The sequence below is a fragment of the Mchenga conophoros genome, linkage group LG17, assembly GCF_057382185.1.
Source record: "Mchenga conophoros isolate Kocher_MC1m ecotype Shallow Benthic linkage group LG17, M_conophoros_male_GT1.1, whole genome shotgun sequence".
Classification (NCBI taxonomy): Eukaryota; Metazoa; Chordata; class Actinopteri; order Cichliformes; family Cichlidae; genus Mchenga; species Mchenga conophoros.
This window is the reverse complement of record NC_140542.1, coordinates 15979108-16007047: the sequence shown is the minus strand read 5'-3', so window position 1 is coordinate 16007047 and position 27940 is coordinate 15979108. Positions and strand designations below refer to the sequence as shown.

General features: G+C 39.1%; 1 protein-coding gene across 2 annotated transcripts; it reads left to right on the top strand.

Moving 5' to 3' along the window:
* Positions 1 to 3493: 3493 nt before the first annotated feature.
* Positions 3494 to 27940, top strand: b4galt6 (UDP-Gal:betaGlcNAc beta 1,4- galactosyltransferase, polypeptide 6). Of its 2 annotated transcripts, none has more exons than XM_085251882.1 (9): positions 3494 to 4245; positions 9437 to 9553; positions 14755 to 14868; positions 15042 to 15166; positions 16200 to 16316; positions 20947 to 21134; positions 21256 to 21378; positions 23282 to 23383; positions 26707 to 27940. In XM_085251882.1, exons 1-9 carry the CDS (start codon positions 4131 to 4133, stop codon positions 26852 to 26854), a joined length of 1149 nt encoding a protein of 382 aa, XP_085108008.1. In that variant the 5' UTR covers positions 3494 to 4130; the 3' UTR covers positions 26855 to 27940. The 2 variants fall into 2 exon arrangements, with proteins under 2 accessions (XP_085108008.1, XP_085108007.1); XM_085251881.1 differs by having other exon boundaries at positions 14985 to 15166.

The following is a 27940-nucleotide window of genomic DNA, read 5'->3' as shown; positions in this document are numbered from 1 at the left end:
AGTGCAAACTATTCCACCATACAAACCTTAAACAGCTGACCTTTATTTTTACTGCTTTCTACATAGTAGATACATATTGAAGACAAAGATGTGAAGCAAGATACATGGAATTATGCAGCACAGAAAAAAAAAAAAACTAAATATCAGAAAACGTTGGAACAGTATGGTAAACACAAATTTTTCTTTAAAAAGTTTTGCCTGGTCAACTTCATTTGTAAATGTTCATCCTTTCCTGTCATTCAGACCTGTAACACATTCCAAAAAAAGGTTGGGACGGGAGCAATTTACAACTAGTAATCAGGTAAATTGGTTAAATAATAATGTGATTTGAAACAGGTGATGTTAACAGGTGATTGTAACTATGATTTGGTACAAAAGTAGCATTCAAGAAACATCTAGCCCTTTAGGAGCAAAGATGGACCGAGGATCGCCAACAAATACGTGAAGAAAATTATTGAAATGTGTAAAAACAATGTTCCTCAAAGAAAGAAGGAAGAGATTTGGATATTTCACCTTCAACGGTGCATAACGTAATTAAAAGATTCAGGGAATCTGGAGGAACTTCAGATTCTCAAGCCCACCACTAATGCAGTAAAACACATCACACAGAGGCACAGTATTACTAATGGACTGGACTTCCACAGCTCTGACATCTTCATTATTAAAGCAGTGTGGGATCATCTTGACAATACACAGAACAAAAGGTGGTCAGCCTCCAAAGGTCAGATTTTCAATAACCTTCAAGAAGTCTGGAGAATTATTCCTGAATACTACTTAAAAAAAGCACAACAAAGTAGCCAATAGTCAATTCACTCTGTACATGACGGAGGTGGCAAAAAATGGTCAACGGCCTGTATTTGTATAGCGCTTTACTTAGTCCCTATGGACCCCAAAGCACTTTACACCACATTCAGTCATCCACCCATTCACACACTGGTGGCAGCCACAGCTGCCCTGGGGCGCACTGACAGAGGCGAGGCTGCCAGGCACTGGCGCCACCAGGCCCTCTGACCACCACCAGTAAGCAACAGGTAAAGTGTCTTGCCCAAGGACACAACGACCGAGACTGTCTGAGCCGGTGCTCGAACCGGCAACCTTCCAATTGACAAGACGAACTGCCAACTCTTGATCCACGATCGCCCCAGACTTTCTTTAAGTAGAAGTACTGATAGCTGTTTTAAAAAAAATACTCCAGTAAAAAGTTGAAATACTGAAGCAACTTCTTTGCTCAAAAAAAGTGAAAAGCACAGGCTCTGAAATGTACTCACAGTAAGAAAGTAAAAAGTAGCTTCTTGAAGGACAATTCTACTAAACATCTCTGTAAAAATTTAACTTTGTGCTATGTTAATATAATAATAAAACAATATTAGATAGAACATGATACTACAAATGTTACTCAAATCTAAATTCTAACTCTAAGGACTGTACTCAGCTTGAATCTGTAATGTAGCACACAAGCAGTGAAAGGGAATTTTAAAAAAATAACAATTTTCTGCTGTCTACATTGTATAGGGTGACTTTGCATCCACACCTTAAAAGTAAAATGAGTACAGTCAAGGGCTACAGTGGAATTCAGCAGGTAGGGGAACCCTAAGATCTGTGTAGTAGTTCAAAAGAAGGAAAAGAATCACAACTCCAATAATTTCTTATAAGAGCTCCAGCAGATTTTCTTAGTGTACAGGCTGTGATCAGGTTACCCCCTCCCCTTTTTTCTGCTACACTTGATGTAACCTAAATCTGACCACGAGGACCACAGCCACTGAGCACCAGTCAAACAAACAGCATTACCGTGAATTCACCACAGGACTGCATATATTTTTGAATAACACAAAGCTGGTATAGCTTAGTTTGATTTGCAAAATTGTTTACAGCATAAAAATACATAATTTATCAAAACACACCATATACAGATCCAGTACATGGTTAAATTGATGGCTTTACATGCAAGCTTAACATATGCAGTTTATCAAGCATCACTGAGCAGTCCTTACCATTAAATCTAACCTCTCTTCTTTCACTCCTGTCCTCTCTGTCTGCAATCATTCTGGTGCTGTGCAAGAAAAAAGAAAACACAACACAAACACCCTCTTTAACCCCTGACTATAGCACATGACTGTGCGTCTTTGATCTCTTTTTATGCGACGTCCCCTGGTGATTAATACACGAACAGGATTGACTTTCACGTGTTACTGTTCAGGCTTAAATCAGTTTGATTTTTGAAGGCCCGCAGTGACGTGAAATAATGACTTCTCCCATATCCCTTAAACCAAAAATAATGAGCCTCTTTTAAAGCAGTAGAAAGTACAGCTATTTGTTTAGAAATGTAGAGAGAAAAGTAAAAGTAAAAGCTGTCAGAAAAACTCAAGTAAAGTAAAGATACCTGAAAATTCTACTTAAGTACGGTAACAAATACTTTGTTACTTTTACTGGAGTATTGTTTAACAGTAGTATCTGTACCTCTACTTAAGTACAGAATGTCTGTGCTCTGGCCAGCACTGTGGAGAACATCCTGTATTGTGCCGGTACAAAAAGTCTCCAGCTGAACTGAACGACTGCAGACCAGTAGTCAGGAAAACCTTAAAGCAGCTGATTATGACACCAACTGAAACTCGAGGTAAAAACCAGACTTCCCCTGCAATCTGCATACAAACAACACATTGAAGTGAATGATGCTGTCCTCTACATGCTTCATCATGTCCTAGCTCATCTGGAGGAATCTGGCACTTTTATGAGAGTTCATTTTTCAAACGCTTTCAATACTATTCAACCAAATATACTCAAAGACGAGCTCACAGAGATGGGAACAGATTCTTCCTTTGTTTTCTAAGTCACAGACTACCTGACAGAAAGGCCACAGTTTGTGAGACTGGGGAACTTTGTTTCTGGAATGTTAATAAGCAGTATGGGAGCGCCACAGGGGACCGTTCCAGGTCTATTTCTTTTTCACATTTTATACAGCACACTCCTGCCACATCCAGAAATACTCAGATGATGCTGCCATTAGTGGCATGCATCAGGAATAGACAGAATCTAAATACAGGGATCTTGTAAAAGCTTCCAGTGACTGGAGTCACAAAAACTGCTATTATTTTTGAACACCTCTAAGACGAAGGAAATGATAGGAAAGTTCTGAGCAGTAACAAGTATAAATATCTACGTTTACACCTAGATAACAAACTAGACAGTTGATGCCATCCTGAACAACTCCAATAACCCAATTTATAACATCTTCATAGACGAAAAAAAACCCCAAATCAATACTGGAAGTCGCCCGTCTTTTTGTTGTCAAACGGAGAAATACAGAAAATGATTCGCCCCCACAGCCATCAGGCTTTTCAGTTCTCATACAGTTAGCAGATATATGATTTTTCCCTCTGAGATCAATAGTTATTCTTATTATTTCTTGGCCTGGATGATTGAGAACCGACACAGACACGTCACGCTCATTGGTTTTCATGGAAATGTGGAGGAGCACACCCCCCGGAAACAGTGCAGTGCCAGCAGAAAATGAATCGGAAGTATTACTTTTCTGTTTTCGTGAGTTTATTTTTCAAATCATTCTGCACTTAGTAGTGTTGAATGCCCCAGCCGTGCGAGATCACAGTGTCGACAGTTTGTGGAATGAATAGGCTTATCAGCTTGATTTGATGAAACAGGGTGCCGACTGTGTGGAAAACGTTGCACCGGCTGAGAGCAGACTGATGGAGAAGGCAGAGCGGTCCTGCCCCCCTCAATGACCATCTTCAGCTGCTAGCGATAAAAGTTCTCGCTGGCGACACTCTAACTATGGGCCAGTACCATGAAATCCCTTAACTACTGCTGCCACTAAGTCGGTCGTGGAACTCTTTCACAATGCCCGGCTGCTGGTACAGCTGGAAGCTCACAGTAGCCTGATAGTAACGTTACAGGCCTGCTTTTACCATCTCGAAATTTCTTGGCAGGTGAGAGCAGGCCAGCTAGCACTGCTAGCGTTAGCCTTTTCCGCACTGCACCTGTAGTTTTTGATAGTGCAGTTTTTTTCCTCTGGCCACACCTGTGCATTGACATCTACCAACTGGAGGAACATTTAACTTCAAAAAGTATTTTTATGGGATTCTTATCGGCGAAGAGAGAAGCGGGCATAAGCTAAAATGGTGAACTGGAGGCGGCTGCTGCGAATGTCCAACCGATCATTTTTGGCCTTCATATTCATCTTCTCCATGTCCACCACTTGTCTCTACTTCATTTACGTGGCTCCCGGAATAGGTTAGTAATCAGCAGTTTACGCTAACTACCTAAGACGGTAACAGTTAATTTAATTACGTTTGAAATACCCTCTGCACCTTAACCATCTGCTGCTGTTGTAGTTGATACTAACGGTAAACAAGGTCGCTAACAGGCTCACTGTTTCAAGTGTGATACCAGGCTCTTAGGTTTATTTGGACTTAATAATTTTGCTATGTTAATCAGTCAAATGTGTCTATTGAATTAAAACATTGAAATAATAAAATACGCACAAGAGGGTAATGTTTTGATACTAATTGTCACTACATTGCTGGTTTATGAATGGGATGGAATGATTATTATTTTATTTGTACTATTTATTTTGCACATAGTGTTATTTTGGTGAAATTGAAAAAAGTATTGTTAGGTATGGGCGCTGAATTCTGGAACTGTGTTGTAATGTTTGTTAAACTGATTATATTTTATCCCAGCATTTGAGCAATATTGCTTAAGACTTTCCAAAACTGCCTTACCTGAAAAAACTTATTTCAATATTCTGTTTAGATCTACTTTTGAATGAAGGCAGATTCCAGACTTAATCAACTTAGTAGCATATTTCCAGTCCTTTTATGTATCTGACTGGTTGTATAGTAGCAGCACCACCCCTTTCATGCTAACATGCTCGCACCTAGATTGGGAAACCCTTACTTAACTTACTAAGCTGGCAACCCCCTTTGCTGACAAGTTGATAACTACTTCTGTTGGCATAGCTGAAGCCAGTTAAGGAAAAGAGATCCTGGATATTTTGAACTTGCTCTGTAGTAGGGCTACATCTATTGACTATTTTAGTAATATAGTATTCTATCAATTATGCAATTGATTGAGTAATCTGATAAGAATTACTTTTGTGTTATTTGTGAGCAATAATAAATATTCAAAGAGAAAAAACACGGGTAATGTAAAATCGGCTGCTCATATGTTGGAATTTTAGAAATTGCAGTGCATACATTAGTGTATGCACTGTGGTTTTTATTGAGGGGAACAAATTCTATTTTTCCCTCGCTTTAATTGTTTTTAACTACAGCTTGCTTTAAATACAACTGTGTTGACTAGAGAATGGGCTAAATTATTGAAGACCCAAAGTATCAATAACCAACATTATATTGAAAGCACTGCTTTTGTTAGTGGAGAAATTAAGAAAACAGATATATTATCTCTACATAAAAGTTGTCAGCATAAAAGAGCCTGCATGTGAGGGGCGGGTGTGGCACAGCTCTGTCTCACACACACCCGCAGACCCTGGTCTTTGTGAGGATGGTGGAGAGAATTAAATGTTCAAAAGTTTGGTTGTGCTTAGCTGGAGTCAGTGCTGACAGTGCTTATTGCCTCAAATGCAACAGGTCATTTGTTTGTAAAGGCAGAAACACAAGTATTCTGTGGAAACGTTTAGTGAATGTCCATCATATTCAGTCTGAGAAATGTCGTTTTTGACTGCCTACCTTGTAGTCCATCTGGCATTGCTCCAGGTAAGTTATGTTAGCCACCTAGAGCACATGTGCACAATTAACTATATTACTGGTTATTTTATCTAAAATATAAATGTGGTTTATGGTTTAAAAGTAACTACTAGTAGGTTGATTCTTATGAATACGTACATTCAGTATGAGATGGTCAAAATGTCACCTGAACTGAAGTTCAATACCCAATGCCAGTTTCAGATCACTCAGTGATTTGGAGGCTGCAAAGTATGACAACATTAAGCCAATGCATCCCTCTGTTGTGTTTTTGTTTGTTTTTGACAACACAATGATTGTGTCTACACACATACACATCATGAAGAGTAAAGAGGTGAAGCAGGTATTGAGACGTTGAGCTCAGGTGGAGTGAACTAAAACAGTTTTTTTTAGGGTCCAAAACAGGGGTACTGTAATCACCATTAAAGTTTAGTGGTGGTGGTAGGCCTTTATCAAATGTAAAATTTAAAAAAGCTAACTTTGTAGCTGGTCCTGTCCACCACGTTTAGTTTTACACAGGGAAGATCTACAGTAAAGCTACAAAAGTTGGATTAAAATATGCAGATCAACTGATACTGATTCATCTGATGCCATGTTTAAATTAGCTGAAGGCCAACGACAGCCGCAATGACACCTGCTGACAGACATGTCATGAACACACACCAGTTTTATCCAGGATATAAAATATTGTTTATTTTAAAAGATCTATTTTTTCTCTTTTGAATATTTGTTCATGCTCATAAATAAGACAAAGGTCTTTCATGTCTGATTATATCAGACTCAAATCTTCATGCTTGAAGCATGAACAGGCTCTCAATGCATCTAACCTGGTGGCACACGACATTGCAAAGTTAAAGAAGCCCCATTTGTGCGGCAGTATCACAAGTGATGGTGCTGCCTCCATAACAGAAAAAATCTTGGGGTCATAAGGAGAATCCTTGAGGAAGGTCCAAATGCAACTCGGAACCATTGTTTTCTGCATCAGCAGGCCCTGGCAACAAAGGATATGGTTCCCGAGCTTCCAGAGACATTAAATGATGTCATCCAAGTGGACTACATTAAATGGAGCTTAAGATGTTTTTAAAACTGTGCCAAGATGTTGGCAATGAGCATGTGCAGCTCTTGTATCATGCAGAGGTATGCTGGCTTTGGTGGGGAAAGGTGCTGTCCCGTTTTTATGAACTACGATCGGAAATAGCGGTCTTTTTGGTGTAGAAGAGTTCGCCTCTTGCAGATCTGTTTGGTAATACTGTGCAGTTCAAGCTGCACAACATTGTCATTCAAAAAATTTGATGTTGGAAAATTTGGGGTCGTAGTTTGTCATATGAAGGTGATGGTGGGTCCAAAAGCCAGGTAGAGAACCACTGATCTGTAGAATACGAACTTTATTAATCGATAGCTACTACCCTAAAATGTTTACTTTTAATGTTACATGTTTAATTCTGACTCTGCTGATATCTTACAATAGAATAGAACTTGTTGTTGTTGAACAAGGAGGCACTCCTTGTCTATTGCATAAAAATAACATTAAAAAAAAATTATGATGATTTTGGGTTGTTGTTGTTGTTATTATTAGAATATTTTATTTCAAATTTGAATACATTTCTAGATTTTATCAATTCTGTGTATTACTCTAATAATTGCTCAATAGAGAAAAGCGAAATCATAGGTAAGACTTTTGACGCCAACTTCCGATTGAGTGAAAGGTGATCTTCTCACTCATTTCTCTGCATTCAAACATCTTCAGGAAAGGGGCTTCAGTTGTCACGCTGTTAATATCAAGCCACTCCTGAAACAGATGATATCAGAAGTATCTCACTCACAAAGTGGGCTGTTGCTCAGTGATCCAAAGTCATTTTTTAAGATAAAAGTGTATTTTGTGTTCGATTTGGAAATCAAGGTAATGGAATCTGGAAGAAAAGTAGAGCTATCAGGAGATTTTAGACTTCATGTGTCCATCTGCTGACAAATTTTATTAAGATGGTGATTTCCTTTTTCAGCAGGACTTGAACAGAACTACCATAACTACCCGAAGGTTTACTGACTATATTATTACTATATTATTACAACTTCCATTAGGGATTTCTGGGACTCTTCACCATGTAGTTTTAGAACTGAAGAAGCTTCTTGGATAAGAAGTGAAACAGCTTAAAGAAGTCCAGTACTCCTGTACTCACTCTACACCTACGACTGCACAGCGACTAACAACTCCAACATCATTGTGAAGTTTGCGGACGACACTACAGTGGTGGGTCTTATCACCAACAGTGATGAGACAGCTTACAGGGAGGAGGTCAGCGCCCTGACCCACTGGTGTCAAGACAACCATCTCACCCTCAACGTCGCAAAGACAAAGGAGTTGATAGTGGACTTCCGGAGGTGCAGAGAAGTACACACCCCCATCAACGGCGCTGCTGTGGAGAGAGTGAGCAGCTTCCGGTTCCTTGGCGTACATCTGGCTGAGGATCTTACGTGGTCAGTACACACAAACAAAACAGTGAAGAAGGCGCAGCAGCGCCTCTTCTTTCTCAGGAGACTGAAAAGATTCGGCATGAGCCCCCGCATCCTCAGGACCTTCTATCACTGTGCCATTGAGAGCATCCTCACTGGATGCATCACCACCTGGTATGGCAACAGCACCGCCTACAACCGCAAAGCTCTCCAGCGAGTAGTGCGGTGCTCTGAACGGATAATTGGAGGTGAGCTTCCCTCCCTCCAAGACATCTACAGGAAGCGGTGCCTGAGGAAAGCGGGGAGGATCATCAAGGACTCCAGTCACCCCAGCCATAAACTGTTCAGACTGCTTCCATCAGGAAGGAGGTTCTGCAGCACCCGGTCCCGTACCAGCAGACTGAGAGACAGCTTCTTCCACCAGGCCATCAGACTGCTGAACACTTCATAGACACCTCAGCTTCACTACTGGAACTTTAACATTATGCACTCCACACTGTACAGTAATGCCACTGTTTTGCACATGTCTCACTCTGTATATTTTATTTTATTTATTTTATATATTCTATTTATTGTTTACTCTATTTAATTTGTAAAATATGTGTGTACACACACACACACACACACGTAGAAAAATATTTAGTATACACATCCAGAAATGCATATACTATTATATATTGTACATATATTTATTAGTTTCAGATGTAGCCATTCTTGTATTTTGCTTGTTTACATTATTGTATTTTGCACAACTCTGTTGCTTGTGAAGCTCGCACACAAGAATTTCACTCACATGTGCTGTACCAATGTACCTGCACATGTGATGTGACAATAAAAGTGATTTGATTTGATTTCAGTGGCTTTCTTTCAAAGCTCCTTAGACTACCATGACTTGGATGACTGAGAACCTATGCAGACATATATGGTGGAGGAGGGGGGGAGGAATTTCATCAGTGATCTAAGTTCCTTCTTATTAGACTTCGTAATGGACAGGCTGACAGATTAGGTCAGGTGTGAGTCTCCATAGACTATGATGTTTGCAGAGAACATTATGATCTGGAGTGAGAATGAGAGTCTGGAGAGGTGGAAGTATGCACTGGAGGTAAGAGGTGGGCAATAGCAAGAAAGGATACCAAGAAAAGTGAAAGCAAAGATTTACAAGATGGTAATTATTAGTATTTAAAAGTTTGAATGTGTAATTTTTTTTGAATTTATGTAATTCACTAAGTCAATAACACTAAATTCTATATGTCTGCTCTTTCCATCAGCCAACACATACTTCTTCATGGTGCAGGCTCAAGGCATCATGTTGAGGGACAATGTGAGGACCATCGGCCAGATGATCAGATTGTATACAAACAAGAACAGTACTCTTAATGGGACAGGTGGGTTGTATAAGTGCTCACTTTGACTTTGTATCTAGCCAAGAAATGACGTGTCAAAAATCAGTATATAGTTTAAAGAGTGTAGAGCAATTGTTTGCATAATGCTGACTGTACAGACATAGCCACTTAAAATTGCTGGGTGGTCTGTGACAGGACTTTAACAGATTCTTGCCCAATTCTTGGCTGATCCATGGCTGGTACATAAGCAGGATTTTTCTATCCACTTCTTGGATCTACATGATGAGTTCCACAGCTTTAGAAGTAACTCAATAACCTTTTAAAACTTTCTTGATTAACAACGAGTGTGGCAGTAATCAGGCCTCAGTGTGGCTAGAGAAATTGAACTCAGCTTTCCAAAGATGCGATACACCACAGATAATTTATGTGAGAATAGGAGAAAGCAATCACGTTTTCCACCCAGTGTGTTTTTCCCTTAATACTAAACGCCTTCAGTTTGAAACTGAATTTTGTGTCAACTTGTGTTATTTTTGTAATATTAAATTGGAGATTATCTGGGTCTTTATGTCTTTAAGACATTCCTGCAGTTCATTATTTGGTGTTTTAAATCTGGCTTCATGGATGGATAAGTTTGGGTTTCATCTGCATAGCAGTGAAAAATGTATGCTTAGGGAATCATGTAATAATATAAATAGAATTTGTCCTGGCACTGAACCCTGTGGAAACCCATAATTAACCATAGTGTGTGAACAGTATACCCTCGATTTACATGAACAAATTACAGTCTGTTAGATAGATTTGATTCAAGCACTGCAGCAACGTAACTTTAATACCTACACCATGATCTAATCACTGTAATAAAATATTACGGTCAACATTATTGAACTCTGCACTGCTATGCTACTATGAGTCTGCTCTCAGAGACCATAAAACCTTTAATAATAATAATAATGGATTGGATTTATATAGCGCTTTTCAAGGCACCCAAAGCGCTTTACAATACCACTATTCATTCACTCTCACATTCATACACTTTAGTAACCTTCACTGAAGCCGTTTCTGCACTGTGATGACCTCTAAAACCTAACTGAGACTCTTCAAATAACCCATTGCTTTGCTGATGATCAGTTAGTTGTTTTACGACCATGTTTTACCATTTCAAGAGTTTTTGCAATAAAAGGAATGCTGGAGAATAGCCTATAAAGCCCTTTTTCCATTAGTACCTATTTTGTTCGACTTGGCATGGTTAGCCACAGTTTTCAGGGTTTTCCATTAGGTCACTTACTTTTTAGTACCTGCTTGGATCGCTTGGAACCCCAGGCAAGCAGGTACTAAAAAGTAAGTGACCTAATGGAAAACCCTGAAAATCTGATATCGTCAGACGATTGGCTGGTCATTAGCATCACTTGATGAGTTAGAAAATTTAAACTGTCATTAAAACCCGGCAACGAGGGAAAAGGCTGCAAAAGACTATGCCATGATCCTCAATATTGACAAAAAAACAACAGATCAAGCAGGTATATCAGGAGGTATATTCTTTCCTCAACCTCCACCTTTTTTGTAGCCTTCGTGTCACATATTATTTACATCATGGGACGTTGCAATGACAAAAGCCATGCGCGTTAGGTAGTACTGGATTATAATGGAAAACCAGTTGATCCAAGTGAAGTTGTAGCGATCCATGGCGAGTCAATCCAAGTAGGTACTAATGGAAAAGGGGCTTAATTAGCAGACATCTGGGTCAAGTGATGGCTTTTCCAGTAACAGTTTAACTACTGCCAGCTTGACGGCCTGTTGTACATAGCTGATTAATATAGATCGGTTGATTATATTTAAGATTGTAGCTGTGGGCCACTAGTGTGTCATTGTTCAGCTGGCATGGTGGTGAGGCAAAAGCTAAAGAACTCATAATCATCACTTATAAGGTGACAAGTGATGCCAAGATATACCTGGTAGGGCAGGGCAATATGGCCAAAAATATTTATCGTGATATATATTTGAAAATTTGCGATAATGATATAACTGACGATATAATTGATGCGAGACAAAATACTTTACAACTTTACAACTTTATCAGTGCAAAAAAACCCCATCAATGTATTTTCACTTAAACAAGCAGCTGCTTTTTATGTGGATTAAAGTTATATAAAAATTTAACAGTCCAAATGCAAATTCCTCGCTGACAGTTTAACCAAAAGGCATTTCCAGTGGAAATTGGCCAACATATCCTGATCCTCATAACCATTTATAATATATCCACAAAACTTAAAAAGAGGTTATACACACACACAATACGGTAATATTATGTTGAAGCACAGTACGTATCACTCCGCGAGGCTCCTGCCTACGGTAGCCGTAATGCTCCGACAGTCCATCAAGCGGTGCTTTGGTGTGTATCTGACGGACGAAAGCCAAACCAGTTCCACACCACTGAAGGTGCACCATTTTTACAATCCAGTTCTGGTTCGTCTGTTTCATTCAACGATCCGCTTTTACCCTTCTCATTCTTCGTTGTCGCCATGCTTTTTCCGCCATGTGCGTATGAAAACAAAGGCACTTCTTATGTGCGTTTTACCCATATTCTATCATGATATTTCATTTTCTTATCATTGCCTAACGTTATACTGGTATTACCGTGAACGGTATGATATGGCCCAGCCCTAATACCTGGTATATTTAAGGTTTAATTAATGGTTGGACTTTTTTGAGCAGTCTTGTAGGAATGGGGTCTAAAAGACACGTTGATGGTTTGGAGGAAGTAATTACTGAAGTTAACTCAGAAAGACCAATTGGAGAAAAGGAGTCTAAATAAATATCAATGATATTGAAAGTAGCTCTAGATAATGTTACGTCTGTGAGATGAGTATTTGTTTTCTCTAATGGTTACTATTTTATTTGTAAAGAAATTCACGAAGTCATTACTAGTTAACCTTAAGGAATGCTTGGTCACAAGAGCTTTTGTCAGCCTGGAGCAATCGGGGACCAAAACCAAGCTTCTGATTTGTAGATGGCCTGCTCTCCTGAGCTACAGCCACGCCTGCAACTAAAAATTATTTTGGTTCCAAAGTAATCTTGTTGATTTATTTATTTATTTTTGATTAGTCGATTAGTCCTATTCTAGGCTCCAGTATATACTTTATCTCACCTTTTCAAGTCTGCCCACCTGTTAAAATAACCTTATTGTCTCTTCCCACAGCAAACTAAAGTAATCACCCATGAAACATTAATTTGAAACTGATCAGCACCTGCCATGGTACAACAGATGAAAATTAACCTGATGGCTAAATATGACATGTTAAATTTGATTTTAAATGGTCATTAATATGCACCACTAATACTTCAATTGAAAAAAAATCATACTTCATTAATTATCAACTGATTGTGTGAATCCTGTTAATTGTTCGAGCTTTTTGTTGAATCACATCCATTCAAGAGTGATTCAAGAGCTCATCAGCTCTCCTATCACCTGATTGTAGATTGTAGGTTGTAGCTTCATCAATCTTGTTTTTCATATTCGCTTCCATTGAATGCAGGGCAAAAGTTTTTATTTTATTTGTGGGTCCAGATAATCGTGGGTCTAGAGCAGCAGCAGCAGCAGGTTTGCTTGGGTTATCATCTTTGATGATGACTTTCTAAGCTCAGTTTTATCTGAATTAAGAAGCAGAACATTAGAGTTCATCCTGGTCTTTATGTCTTTAACACATTCCTGCAGTTAAACTAATTGGTGTGTGTTATCTGGCTTAATGGATGGATAAAGTTGGGTGTCATCTGCATAGTAGTGAAAATGTGTGCTATGCCTTCTGATGATACTGCCTAATGGAAGCATGTATAATGTAAACAGAATTTGTCCTAGAACTGAACCCTGTGAAACTCCATAATTAATCTTAGTGTGTTAGTAAGACTCTCCATTTAAAATGAACAAATTGGAGTCTATTAGATAGATATGACACAAACCGCTGCAGCAAAGTACCTGTAATACCTACAGCATGTTCTAATCGCTCTAATAGGATATTATGGTCAACAGTATCGAATGCTGCACTGAGGTCTAGCAGGACAAGCACAGAGATGAGTCCACTGTCAGAGGTCATAAGAAGATAATTTGTAACCTTCACTAAAGCTGTTTCTGTGATGAGCTCTGAAATCTGATTGAAACTCTTCAAATAAGCCATTCCTCTGCAGATCATCTGTTAGCTGTTTGACAACTACTCTTTCAAGTATTTTTGAAATGAAAGGAAGGTTGGAGATTGGCCTATAATTAGCTAAGACTGCTGGGTCAAGAGATGGTTTAAGTAATGGTTTAACTACTGCCAGCTTGAAGGCCTGTGACACATAGACGATTAATAGAGATTGAAGCATTAATTAATGGTTGGACTTATTTGAGCAGTCTTGTAGGAATGGGGTCTAAAAGACATGTTGATGGTTTGGAGGAAGTAATTACTTCAAAGTCAGAAAGATCAACTGGAGAAAAAGAGTAAATAAATATCAATGGTACTGAAAGTAGCTGTAAGATAATGTTACATCTGTGAAATGATTATGAGTATTTTTTTTTCCTTTAATGGTTGGAAGTTTATTTGTGAAGAAGTTAATGAAGTCATTACTAGTTAATGTTAAAGGGATGGTTGGCTCAACAGCGCTCTGACTTTTTGTCAGCCTGGCTACAGTGCTGAAGAGAAACTTAGGGTTGTTCTTATTTTCTTCAATCAATGATAAATAGTATAAGGTTCGAGCTTTAAAGAGGGCTTCCTTATAATGGAACAAAATTATTTCTCCAGGCTAAATTATGATCTTCTAAAATTGTGATATGCCATTTTCTCTACAACTTCTGAGTTATCTGCTTTACTGTGTGCATTTGAGAGTTATACCAGAGTATGTGTAGAACAAGGTGACTGTGGCCTGTAGTGTAACGCTCGGTAGCAAAATCCCCAGTAAGACTAGGAAAGATGCCGAACTATTCTATTGTATTGCTCTGTTTCATTGAGTCACACAAGCAACACTAATCACATTTAGTACAGAAGAGGTAGTAAACTTGTAGTACTGGATAACAATTGTACAACAGCAACCGGTTGCGATTGCCTCAGTCATTGTTGTTCATAGTAGTGCTTTTACTTCTTCACTGGAACATTAAGTATATCAATGAGCCAGTGAAAGGGTACTGCTCTGACGCATTTAGCATTTGCTTCGGGGGCCATATTACTATGTAGCTGGGATAAAGTTGTACCTTATTTTGGTTGTTTATACTACAGATTATCCTGATGGCACTAACTCCAGTGAATACCTGGCCCAACCAACTACTTACCTCCCTGAGAACTTTACCTACGCTCAGAACCTCCCTTGCCCAGAACGATTACCTTCTATGAGTGAGTACATTGATATCAGAAGATAAGTGTTAAAGTGGCTCAGTAAGATTTTGGGGGGGAAAGGGGAAAAAATATTTTGTTGTAGTTTTTTCTTTTTTTTTCTTCTTTTTTTTTAGTTTTTCATTCCAAGTATATTTGTGGAATAACCTCCCGCTTAAAAATAATCTCCTCAGAGGGCCTTATGGAAGTAAATATGACAGAGGTCCCTATGGAGGTGATAGAAATGAAGTTCTCCAAGTTTTTTGGCGTCGAGTTTGGAGGCCAGTGGAAACCAAAGGACTGTAGACCTCGCTGGAAGGTGGGTTTTACAAGTCTCGTAATTGTATATTGTAAAGACTAATGATGAAACGTACTAAAACATTTGTATTGGCTGGTATGGCTTCTGGCGGAACTGCAGCTATAGATGATTGTAGTAATCAAATAATCTATCAACTATTTCATTGATTAATCGAGTAATTCGGGAAGAAAGGCATTAATGACAAATAAGTGAATCCAGCATGTGTCACAAAAAACAAACCTTTTGATTGTGCTTATGTGGCATATTAAAATGTAATTTTCAAAAATAAATTTAGTATCTTGACTGGAAGTTGGAAGCCGGAAGTCTGCTTTTCTTTTGGCTTTGGATAATTTTTTGATTCGCCTCAGTTGTGGTGGTATATTTAGCCAAAATGATCACCAATTCTTCCATTTCCAAATTTGTCCAGATAGTTTTCTTGGCTTAAAGTGGGCTATATGTAACAGTAAGCATGTGAAGTGTCTATGATGCCTTATTTGACTCTATTGAAAGTGTTTTCCTATTAATTTAAATTAAATAAAATTAAATTGAATTAGATTAAGGAATAAAACATTCAAACAGTCGATGAACAGCAAATCAGTGACAGTAAAATTCATTTTTGTTCAAACTGTGCAAAATCCTGCATGTTCTTTACATGGCACGAGAGATTGTTATTCCTGCTTTGTATGTTACTATTAGTAAATACTCTTGTGGTTGTTCATGTCACATAACCAAAGAAATATTTTACTCTCACAGAGAATAAAAGTAAAGATGGTGTCCATGTTATGCATGCTAATACCTTATTCTACTATAGATATAATCCTAATGATTTTCCTACAAGAAAGCATTTGTTGATAACAGGCAATAAAAACTCCCTTTTAACTGAAGGAAAACTCTGAAAGATCCAAACTCAAGGTGGACAGGCATCTGCCACAAACTTGGTGGGGTGAAAGAGGAAATGAGTAGTGAGAAACTATTACTGAGAATATTTGTTGGGCTACTAACTTCAGTTAATAACTGCACATTGTTGTGCTGATTCTTACCCTGACACCTATAGGTGGCCATCCTTATTCCATTTAGAAATCGCCATGAACATCTTCCCATCCTTTTCCAACACCTTATCCCCATGCTTCAGAGACAGCGACTGCATTTTGGCTTCTACGTCATTGAGCAGGTACAGTGAGTTGTCTGTTAATTGCACTGAAGGGTATACGGTTATTATTCAACTGAATGTGATTCTTCTGAGCTCAGCATGTGCAAAAAGCATTTTCCAAGGAATAGCTCCCAATGAAAACCAATTGTAGGGATGAACCATTACCACATGACATTCTTGATACTAGGATTGCAACTTTTGATTGTAGTAATCGAAATAGCAACAATAAATATTCAAAGTCTTTCAAAGTGAACTTTCCTGGTTGGGTTAAACTTTGTTGGGTTAAATGTTTTCTAAACTAGTTTCCATTTTAGAAATTGCAATGTTTAACTGCATACATCTGCCAGAAAAGTAAACTCCTTGATTGTTCCATATCATTTTTTTTAAAGAAAACATTTTCTTAAATGCAAAAATATGTAAATAAAGTACAGTCAAAGGTCTAAGCCAAATATAATAATAAATATATGCAATAGATTTTTTTCTTCCTTTTCAAAATCCTGTTCTGTCTGTCTAAGGCAGAACGGGGGGGGGGGAGTAGAGTGGCAGGGGGTAAATGGATACAGATCAAGGACAACCGGGCAATCCGCAGCCCCCAAGAGTACCTAAAACCTAAGGCCATGCATCTCGGCGATATCTGTGCGCATGCATCTGAGCAGGAGTAGGACGGGTGCCCACAGCCAAAGGGTGGGAGTCCCAGACAACCAGAGGTCACGGGCAGCTGACTACACTAGAGGCTGGCCACCCTGGTGGAAGCAGGGTCCCAGGGCTCCAGGCGCACAAGAACTGCCTGATACTCACCTTCATCTATGTGCAAGGCATACAGGGAAATATTACAGCCGACCACCTCCACAAAGTAATGGGATTGATCAGTAGGGATCAGAAAGGAACAAATTCTTTCTTTTTTTTCTTTTTTTCTTTTTTTTGAGGAAGCAGATGTTCTCTCCAGACTGATGTGATCTATGAGTACATATTTTTTTATATATCCAGTTCATAATGATAGTTTTCTTAGCAATGCATAAGAAATCAATCAATCACCTTTATTTATAAAGCACTTTAAAACAACCACAGCTGACACAAAGTGCTGTACATTGGAACCATAAAATAAAATTACATAAGATATAAATAAAAGCCAAATAAAAAGAAAAAAAAAAAATTAATTAAATAACTAAGTCTCACTGAGGTTAAAAGCCAAAGAATAAAAGTGGGTTTTAAAACGTGATTTAAAAGTGGACAGTGAAGGGGCCTCTCTAACTTGCAAGGGCAAGTTATTCCAGAATTTAGGAGCCACGATAGAAAAGGCTCTGTCCCCTCTGAGCTTCGTCCTGGATCTCAGTATGCCCAGGAGCAGCTGGTCAGCTGACCTAAGAGACCTACAGGGTGTGTGGGGATGAAGAAGCTCAGCGATGTAAGGTGGGGCAAGATTGTGAAAGCATTTCAAAACAAACATAAGAATTTTAAAATGAACTCTAAAAGACACAGGCAGCCAGTGCAGTGAGGCCAGGACAGAGGTTATGTGCTCTCTTTTACGAGTTCCTGTTAGGAGTCGTGCAGCAGCATTTTGAATCAGCTGCAGACATGAGAGCAACGACTGACTGACCCCCACATAAAGCGCGTTACAGTAGTCCAGGCGGGAAGAAATAAAAGCATGGATCACTATTTCAAGGTGCTGCCTCGAAAGAAAAGATTTTGCTCTTGCCAGTTGCCTTAAATGATATAAACTGGACTTCACCACTGCTCTGATTTGGTTGTCCAACTTAAAACCAAGATCAGTAACAACAAGTTTAAAATAAACTTCCAGAGGTCCCAAATCTGCAGAGGAGGACTCACAGGGACCACTGGGTCCAGTGGCAAATAAATTTGGCAGTCATCGGCATAACGATGAAATGCCCATGACTTCTAAGGATAGAACCCAGAGGCAATAAATACAGTAGTGGCCCTGAAATTGAGCCCTGTGGGACACCACATGACAGAGGAGCAGAGGATGATTCGGAACCAAGAAGGCTGACAGAGAAAGTTCGATCTGACAAATAAGACTTAAACCAATTGAGTGCAGTGCCACCAATACCTACTACATCACTTAATCGAGAAATTAGAATATTGTGGTCTACAGTGTCAAAAACAGCAGTTAGGTCAAGCAAGACAAGGACAACATGGTTACCAGAATCGCATGCCAGAAGGATGTCATTAAAAACTCTTAATAATGCAGATTCTTTGCTATGAATAGTTTTAAAACCTGACCGAAAAACCTCAAAGATGCCATTATCATCTAGAAAATCTTTCATTTGACTAAAAACAGTCTTCTCTAAAATCTTGGAAAGTAAAGGCAGCTTGGAAATAGGCCTACTTTGCTAAAACTGAAAGTAAGGGAACATGTCACATAGATCAGTGTTTCCCAACCTTTTGGAGCCAAGGCACATATTTCACATTAGAAAAATCACATGACACACCACCAAACCAAAATGTGGCAAAAAGCATATTGATAATGTTTCCCTGCGCACCAGGTATCGCTGAATTGGCTTGGTTTGTCCCCAGTATACCATTTTTGAACACACAGTGCTGTCGGCCAAATTAACATTGGCCGACAGCACTGCACATAAAACTGTACACAACGGTAGACTGGTGCATAATAAACAAGTGAATAATGCAAAAAATAGAGATTTCTTTTATGGTAAACTGAGAGAGAGAGAGAGAGAGATGTGCAAGAAGTGTGATTTTTTTTATTGTGGTGGAAGCAAAACAGCGAAGACAAAATTCATGACAATGTTTTTCAAATGTAAAGCGTAGTTTTGATCTTCTAATGCTGCTGGTTCAGTGAATTCTGGTCACAGTGATGAAACCTGCAGCTTCAGAATGTGTGAGATATCTGCTTTCAGCACCGACGACGTGTCCGTGTACGTGACCCGACAGTTGTTTTTACATCTGTTTGCAGAATCTGTTTACCTGCTCTTTAATCGTTTGCTGTTTTTGCTGTTTAGTGGTTGTCAAAATAGTTTTGTGAGCTTTAAGCTGGGATTCTGATGTTTCTGGTAAAAGCCCACCCCTAGTAATTGTCCTACAGACATGTCTATTATGTAAAAGTAGAAAAAGACGTATGTGTAGATACAGATCAGCTGACTCAATACAGCCATGCCGTGTTGTTTTAGTAGTGATAAACCTGCTGCTGGCAGAACTCCACGTGCAGTGTCTAAAAATCTTTATGCAGGATTTCCAGGAATGCAAAGCGTGCGTCAAAGTTGGACTGTTTTTTTGTTTTTTGTTTTTTGGGTCTATGGACACCAAAATGTCCACCATGTCGCCATTTGGTGGAGAAGCTGGTTCTGGTGAGTTTTCAGGGGGGCTTCAATTCGAGGACGCTGTTCCTGTGCTGCTGGAGGGAGTCAGTGCCTTGTTACCTGGTTTTCCCATAACAATGCACTCAACACTCGTCAATAAATTGCTGCAAACTGTCCAGGTCTTCTTTACAATCCTCCTGAGTGGTTAAGTCGTTTAGATATGTATGCAATCTAAACTAAGGCATAAAGAAATGTACCTTTACTCTGTCTTCTTGGAAGACTTACTTACTTCAATAGAAGGCAAAAAGTGTTCTAACAATGTTTTATCTCCTGGTAGATTTGTTTAAGTGTGCTAGTGAATGAGTCAGTTTGTGTCTGTAAGCATTTAAAGGTGTGTTGTAGCTGCAGTGAAGAAAAGTGAGCATATCAGTATTCTGAAGTTTTTGTGCAAGACATTACGATAGTCTAGATGTTATTTAAAATTAATAATAATTTAGTGTCCAGCCTAAAAACCCAGTGTCTCAAAGTTTTACTGGCCCATGTGCATTTTTGCTGATCTGTGAAGAAAGTTTTATTTTCATAGATTTAAATATTAATGCAATTTAATTAACGCTGTATTTTTATATTATATCACTTTCAATCTAAAAAATGTTGGGAAAGCTTGTGAAATAAATATGGTCTAGTACACCCATGCTTCCATTTAGAGTTACTCCTGTTTGCTTCCATGTGAAACAGGATAGCAAGCTGTTAACCGTTCATCTGCATTTTTCAATACAACGTCTGGAGGCTTACTGTAGATTGCTCTCCGTTCTATCTAAGAAGTAAGCATTACCTAAGTGCTGCCATGGTTGCATCGGAGAGCACCTTTTTGCTCCAGAGGATACACCAAACATCCTCTTTGCTTTTTTCCCTCATCAGTACCAGCTATACTACTACTTCTTCTCATGAACTGCTCTTTGTGTCGTCCCTGACCCAGGACCAATTTGCCATGGGAGACCCCCCCCCCCCCCAACTATTATAAATACTGTTAAAATCCATGCATCCATCCTCATAGTAGTTTGAGTACAAGTGAGATGAAAATAATCAGTTGTTACGTTTATATCTGTTAAAAAACCAAATGTACTGTCTGCAATAACTTGTCTGATGTAGTGCAAAAGTTACATATAGTTAGGACTGATAATGTTTTTTTGCCTAGTTCATATGTTAAAGTTATTGTTTTACTGTGAGCTATGCAATTTGCTAATTGCATTGTTTCAGATCTCATTTGCAATTCAGTGTGCTTGCTTTAAATAAGTGCTAATGTAGTTTACTAAACTGAATTGTTATTGGCAAAAAATAAAAAAACTGCACCATGCTCACCAGAAATGTGTACTTTTTAGAGTGGAAGCCAGCCATTCAACAGAGCCATGTTATTTAATGTGGGATTCATGGAAGCTATGAAGGACTTGGACTGGGACTGCTTGATTTTCCATGATGTTGACCATATCCCTGAAAGTGACAGAAACTACTATGGTTGTGGTCAGATGCCACGCCACTTTGCTGCCAAGCTGGACAAATACATGTACATGTGAGTATGTGGAAAATTTACCAGACTGGTAGGATAATAATTTAATTGCAACAGACCTGGAATTATTAACCAACTAGAAAGTTTCTGATTTTTATTAAACGTGTTCTTTTGTTGTTTTCAGTCTTCCATATAGTGAGTTCTTTGGTGGTGTGAGTGGGCTCACTGTGGATCAGTTCTGGAAGATTAATGGTTTTCCCAATGCATTTTGGGGTTGGGGTGGAGAGGATGATGACTTATGGAACAGGTGAATTACCAACTACGTTGTGTTCTTACTTTACTAGCTACCGAGGAAGCTGCTAGATAAAATGCTGAGTTTGCAATGTGTGATCTACTAAAAATCTTGGACAAGTAGCCACTGTCCAAAAAATGACTTTGAAATGCCTTCATAAAGCCTGGACAGCACCTAAAGAAACTAGGTGAAGTTCTGGCCTCCATGTAGCAAAATATAGAGAAATTTGGGGTCATTCAAGACTTTTGCACAATATAAGAGTCTGAAGAAATCTAAAAAATAAAATATTAAATTGCAACCTAACAGAGAAAAGGAAAGAAGGACATACTCATAATTGAAACTGAAGTCTGAAGAAGTAACAGCCCAGCAAACAATAGTCTCAAAAATAACCTCCACATCTGGTTTGGGATCTATGAGGAAGCTTCTGTGCAAGAATATATATTTTTTCTGTATTTAATTTTCTTTTAAATTGTATCTGTTTATTAGATTAAATTAAAATGGAACACAAGGAAAAGCTGTTTACTGGAAATAGTTTTGGTGATTTGCAGTGTAAAATGGTCAAACTGCCTGTTAAGTTAATTTTACTTTTTTTTTTTTTTTTTTTTTTAACAACGAAAGCTGTCAAAAGAATGTGAAATTCAATTTTATTTATATGGACTCAAAACAGTGGCCACAATGTGCTTTCTATTATAAGTAGGGCTGTCAGCATTAACACATTAATCGTGATTAACTGTGTGTGTGTGTGTGTGTGTGTGTGTGTGTGTGTGTGTGTGTGTGTGTGTGTGTGTGTGTGTGTGTGTGTGTAAAAAAATGTAAATAATGGTAAATGGCCTGTATTTATATAGCGCTTTACTAGTCCCTAAGGACCCCAAAGCGCTTTACACATCCAGTCATCCACCCATTCACACACACATTCACACACTGGTGATGGCAAGCCACATTGTAGCCACAGCCACCCTGGGGCGCACTGACAGAGGCGAGGCTGCTGGACACTGGCGCCACCACCAGTAGGCTACGGGTGAAGTGTCTTGCCCAAGGACACAACGACCGAGACTGTCCAAGCCGGGGCTCGAACCGGCAACCTTCCGATTACAAGACGAACTCCCAACTCTTGAGCCACAATCGCCCCTAATATATATTTATATATAATATATATTTTAACGTAGTTAACCCATCTGGAGTGCAGAATGACTCAAAATCCCTGAGAAGTCTCTGTCAATGCATTTCGGGCAGTTGGTCCATTCTGTGCTCCAGATGGGTTGTTTGCGTTAAAAAAATTTTTAATCGCGTTAATCATGATGATGGCATTGATACGTTAACACTTACAGACCTAATTATGAGGCAAAGACCCTACAGTAATACTGAGAAAATCATCTGCAGCTAACTATCCAAGTCAAAGTTTTTTTGGAAGAAATCTCTTGGTGACACTCTGCAATTAAGTTAAAGGGGCTTGTTTATAGTGGAAAGTAGATACGCACCAAAGGACGGAGGAGGGGACTCCCAACCACTGACTGCTAGCTGAAAGTCGGCTGTCAGTTAACAGACAGCCGACTGACGTCTGGCTGAAACCGGCAATTTTGAGTGGCTGTTTCTATACCAGGGATTGAACCACCAACCTTCCGACTGACAAGCCCCTCCTGCAGTGATGTACTGAAAAACATTTGTTCACACAATTCAGCAACGTCGTTGACATAAGTTCTGAATGTTTATACATTTTTCATCCACGAGATAGAAAACGGAAAAACATATTTTTGATTCCCGTGCTTAAAAAGTCCAATATAAATTCAAACTTGTGCACTCAATAATTAAAATAATAATAACAGGAATAATTAAAAGCCCATAATTATTATTGATGTTATGTATACACTAATATTGGTTTTAATTCTGTAAATAGTGATGCAGCTTGATTACCTTGCAGGGTTCAGTATGCCGATCTGAATGTGACACGACCAGAGGGGGAGATTGGCAAGTATAAATCAATTCCTCACCATCACAGAGGAGAGGTGCAGTTTCTTGGGAGGTAAAGTTTCTTTTTTCATATTAAAAAATACATTTACAAAATGTCCTAACTCTAATGAATAATATCTTTTTTAAACAGCATTAAACCTTTAATTTTAATTTGAGTTTATTTTGTTCTGATTCTAACTGCAGCAGATCTAACATCCTCTAGATATAGTGGGGCAAAAAAGTATTTAGTCAGCCACCGATTGTGCAAGTTCCCCCACTTAAAATGATGACAGAGGTCAGTAATTTGCACCAGAGGTACACTTCAACTGTGAGAGACAGAATGTGAAAAAAAAATCCATGAATTCACATGGTAGGATTTGTAAAGAATTTATTCATAAATTAGGGTGGAAAATAAGTATTTGGTCACCTCAAACATGGAAAATCTCTGGCTCTCACAGACCTGTAACGTCTTCTGTAAGAAGCTTTTCTGTCCCCCACTCGTTACCTGTATGAATGGCACCTGTTTGAACTCATCATCTGTATAAAAGACACCTGTCCACAGCCTCAAACAGTCAGACTCCAAACTCCGCCATGGCCAAGACCAAAGAGCTTTCGAAGGACACCAGGAAAAGTATTGTAGATCTGCACCAGACTGGGAAGAGTGAATCTACAATAGGCAAGCAGCTTGGTGTGAAAAAATCAACTGTGGGAGCAATCATCAGAAAATGGAAGACATACAAGACCACTGATAATCTCCCTCGATCTGGGGCTCCACGCAAGATCTCATCCCGTGGGGTCAAAATGATCATGAGAACGGTGAGCAAAGATCCCAGAACCACACGGGGGGACCTGGTGAATGACCTGCAGAGAGCTGGGACCAAAGTAACAAAGGTCACCATCAGTAACACACTACAACGGCAGGGAATCAAATCCCGCAGTGCCAGACGTGTTCCGCTGCTGAAGCCAGTGCATGTCCAGGCCCGTCTGAAGTTTGCCAGAGAGCACATGGATGATACAGCAGAGGATTGGGAGAATGTCATGTGGTCAGATGAAACCAAAGTAGAACTTTTTGGTATAAACTCAACTCGTCGTGTTTGGAGGAAGAAGAATACTGAGTTGCATCCCAAGAACACCATACCTACTGTGAAGCATGGGGGTGGAAACATCATGCTATGGGGCTGTTTTTCTGCCAAGGGGACAGGACGACTGATCCGTGTTAAGGACAGAATGAATGGGGCCATGTATCATGAGATTTTGAGCCAAAACCTCCTTCCATCAGTGAGAACTTTGAAGATGAAACGAGGCTGGGTCTTCCAACGTGACAATGATCCAAAACACACCGCCCGGGCAACAAAGGAGTGGCTCCGTAAGAAGCATTTGAAAGTCCTGGAGTGGCCTAGCCAGTCTCCAGACCTCAACCCCATAGAAAATCTGTGGCGGGAGTTGAAAGTCCGTGTTGCTCGGCGACAGCCCCAAAACATCACTGCTCTCGAGAAGATCTGCATGGAGGAATGGGCCAAAATACCAGCTACTGTGTGTGCAAACCTGGTAAAGACCTATAGTAAACGTTTGACCTCTGTTATTGCCAACAAAGGTTATGTTACAAAGTATTGAGTTGTATTTTTGTTATTGACCAAATACTTATTTTCCACCCTGATTTACGAATAAATTCTTTACAAATCCTACCATGTGGATTCATGGATTTTTTTTTTCACATTCTGTCTCTCACAGTTGAAGTGTACCTCTGGTGCAAATTACTGACCTCTGTCATCATTTTAGGTGGGGGAACTTGCACAATCGGTGGCTGACTAAATACTTTTTTGCCCCACTGTACAAATATGTTGTACACAAACATAATTTAGAAAAAAGAGCAGAGCAGGCCATCCAGTAATTGAAACATAGGTTTGTTGGATTATGGTTTCCACCGGTCTGTATCTTTTTACTCTGATGTGTTCACTTGTCTATGGGTCTGTTTATGAGAGGAAACTGTATGCACAATTTAAAGTTGCCACAAGAGGTGTTTGTATTAACTTCAGACTTTCTTAAGTCACACCATTGGTAATGGTGTTGAGGTCTTAGAGTACATCTACTGTATCTGCCTTTACGCTGATCTGCACACCATCTGAACTACACACCAGTGTAACATGGCGGAAATGTTATGGCCTGGGAATGTGGAACCATGTGAATTTTTTAATAATCGCATAATAAAATAATGCGATTGCTGATGGAAGTAGCAGGATGAATTCTGAAGTATACAGGGCTATACTCCCTGCTCAGATTAAGCTAAATACTGCAAAATGTAACAAATGGTGCTTCACAGTACAAATGGATAATGACCAAAAGTCTACTACAAGTAACCCAAGAGTTTCTTAGGGCAAAGGAATGAGATATTCTTTAATGATCAAGTAAGTCAACTGATCTCAGTCCAACAGAGTTTATGATTTTCAGTGACTGAAAATAAAGCGACACAGTTCAAATAGTCAACAACTGAAGCTGTTTGCAGTAAAGGCCTGCAACCAGTAATCATTTTCAGTATGATCAGTTTCTCTAAGTACTGTAGAAATTTGGCTGTCTGTACCTGACGTTGTTGAGGTTCGGAACATTTCGGTCAAGTTCAGATCTGGACTTTTATTGGGCTGTTGCAATACCGTGGTTCCTTTCTTTCATTTTCAGTCATTCTGTTCTATATTTAGTAGTCAGAGGGAGAGAGCCCCATGTTTGACTCTAGAATACTTTGCTATACAGAGGAGTTCATGGTTGACTCACAAGTCCTCAATCCTCCAAGTCTGTACTTGATAGTGTGTTTTTTGTTAATATGCTGTTTTCACAAAATTTGGCCTTGTGAATTAGAGCCAATCATCTTCACTTTTGGTCTTATCTGTGGTGTGTTTATATCTAACTTTGCAAAACCGAGCCATGTTTTTTTTGTTTTGTTTTGGGTTTCTTTAGAGAGAGAAGGGGCTTTCTCCTGGCAACCCTTCCAGACAAGCCATACCTGTTTAGTCTTTGTGTAATTGTACTGTTATGAACTCTGGTATTTAACAGTAACTGGGGCCTGTGGAGTCCAAGATGCACCTGAGTGCTCCAGACCAGCAAATTGACTAAACATCTGCTTTTGTAAATGTGTTCACATTTGCTGATGATCAGTTACGCAAGTATATTTGATTAGCAGCACCTGTTTGCTATGCAGTCCATTGGGGTGGTGTAGAGAGGCAGAATTACAAAAGTACTGACCAAGCACTTCCGGACCTGACTATATTTAGATAACCGTTACCTCAATGTTGGACCAGTTTAGACACTTTGGGTCTAATAACCTGATGCTTCAATCTCGTAAATGCCCAAATAGGAGTAGAGCAGGTAGAGTGTACTGATACTGTGTCACTTTTTTGTTTGTAGGTATAAACTCCTAAGATATTCCAAAGAGCGGCAACACTTGGATGGTCTCAACAACTTGCGTTACAGTCCACACATCTCGCTTAGTAGTCTCTACAAGAACATCTCTGTGGACCTTTATCCTGAGCTTGCCCCTATCACAGAGTACTGAACTGACCCAGCCACATCTTCCTGCACTCCCTGAGCTCACCCTGTTCTCTTCCAGTCTGACCTCCTGGTGTTATCTTCAGCAGTTCAGAGGTAAAGCTGTGGAGAAGAGGTGGCACAGGCTCTGAGGGATAAAGAGAAGCGCCATATAATGCTGCCAAGAAATCTTGCTGTGGAAAAAATCCAATCCAAATAAAAAAGTTTTTTTGCGTTTCAAAGGCAGTGGCTAGTTTCTAAAGATGAACAATTCATTCTGTGTGTCAGTTGAAAAATGTGTGGGTGTGCTGAGTGTGAATTGATGGGTTTGTTGCTGCATGTCATTTTGTTTGTACCAGCTTAACTACAAGTCGACATTAATCTTGAGCAGCAGTGATCTCAACTCTAATGTTTACTGCAAAGCCTTAATGTGGCAAAACCACAGCTCCCTGCTCTCGGCTCTGCACTGCTTCACGTCTGATGTATAAAACCATCACCTTACAAGCCAATAAACATGTTTGTTTTTTTCTCAACTTTTATTTCATTTGTTTGATACATATCATTTTGTTATAACAGTAATCTTTTTAAAAGAGGGACACACTGTTAACATTTATATACATATATATGTATGATGTACATTTTTTTTTCTTATTTTGATAAATTGTATTTATTTTCTGTTTCAGGATGTTTAGTATTTCTCTTTTGTCTTGTTTTTTCTCCTGCACTGCTGCTGAATCTGCATGAACATGTATGTAAATATCAGCCTCTTAATGATCACAGAACACAGATATGTAAATAGTCTTTGAATGCTTGAGCAAATACAGTGATATTCCAGTGGACATGAATTTTATTTTGGCAGCTACCCTTGATTTGCGTATTTAATAAGAGTGAATCATTCCTTTCCAGCTGGAAGTTCTAACGATGTAAGATGTTTGGGTCAAAAAGCATCCACATCTCATTATTTGTTAGCATCTTTTGCATGCCTTAATTTTTTTTTTTTACATTTTTTTTCAAACATAAATTAATTTCATCAGGTAGAGATCTGCGTATTTAAATGATTTAATTTCTATTTTTTAAATGTGCACTGTACAAATAAAGGTTAGATAAAGCATGA

Excerpts from the sequence above, each read along its gene's own strand:
- b4galt6 (XM_085251881.1), top strand. The coding sequence starts at position 4,131 with ATGGTGAACTGGAGGCGGCTGCTGCGAATGTCCAACCGATCATTTTTG. Across the intron at positions 9,554-14,754 it reads CAGTACTCTTAATGGGACAG|ATTATCCTGATGGCACTAAC; the intron begins GTGGGTTGTATA and ends TTTATACTACAG. Across the intron at positions 21,379-23,281 it reads GATGATGACTTATGGAACAG|GGTTCAGTATGCCGATCTGA; the intron begins GTGAATTACCAA and ends ATTACCTTGCAG.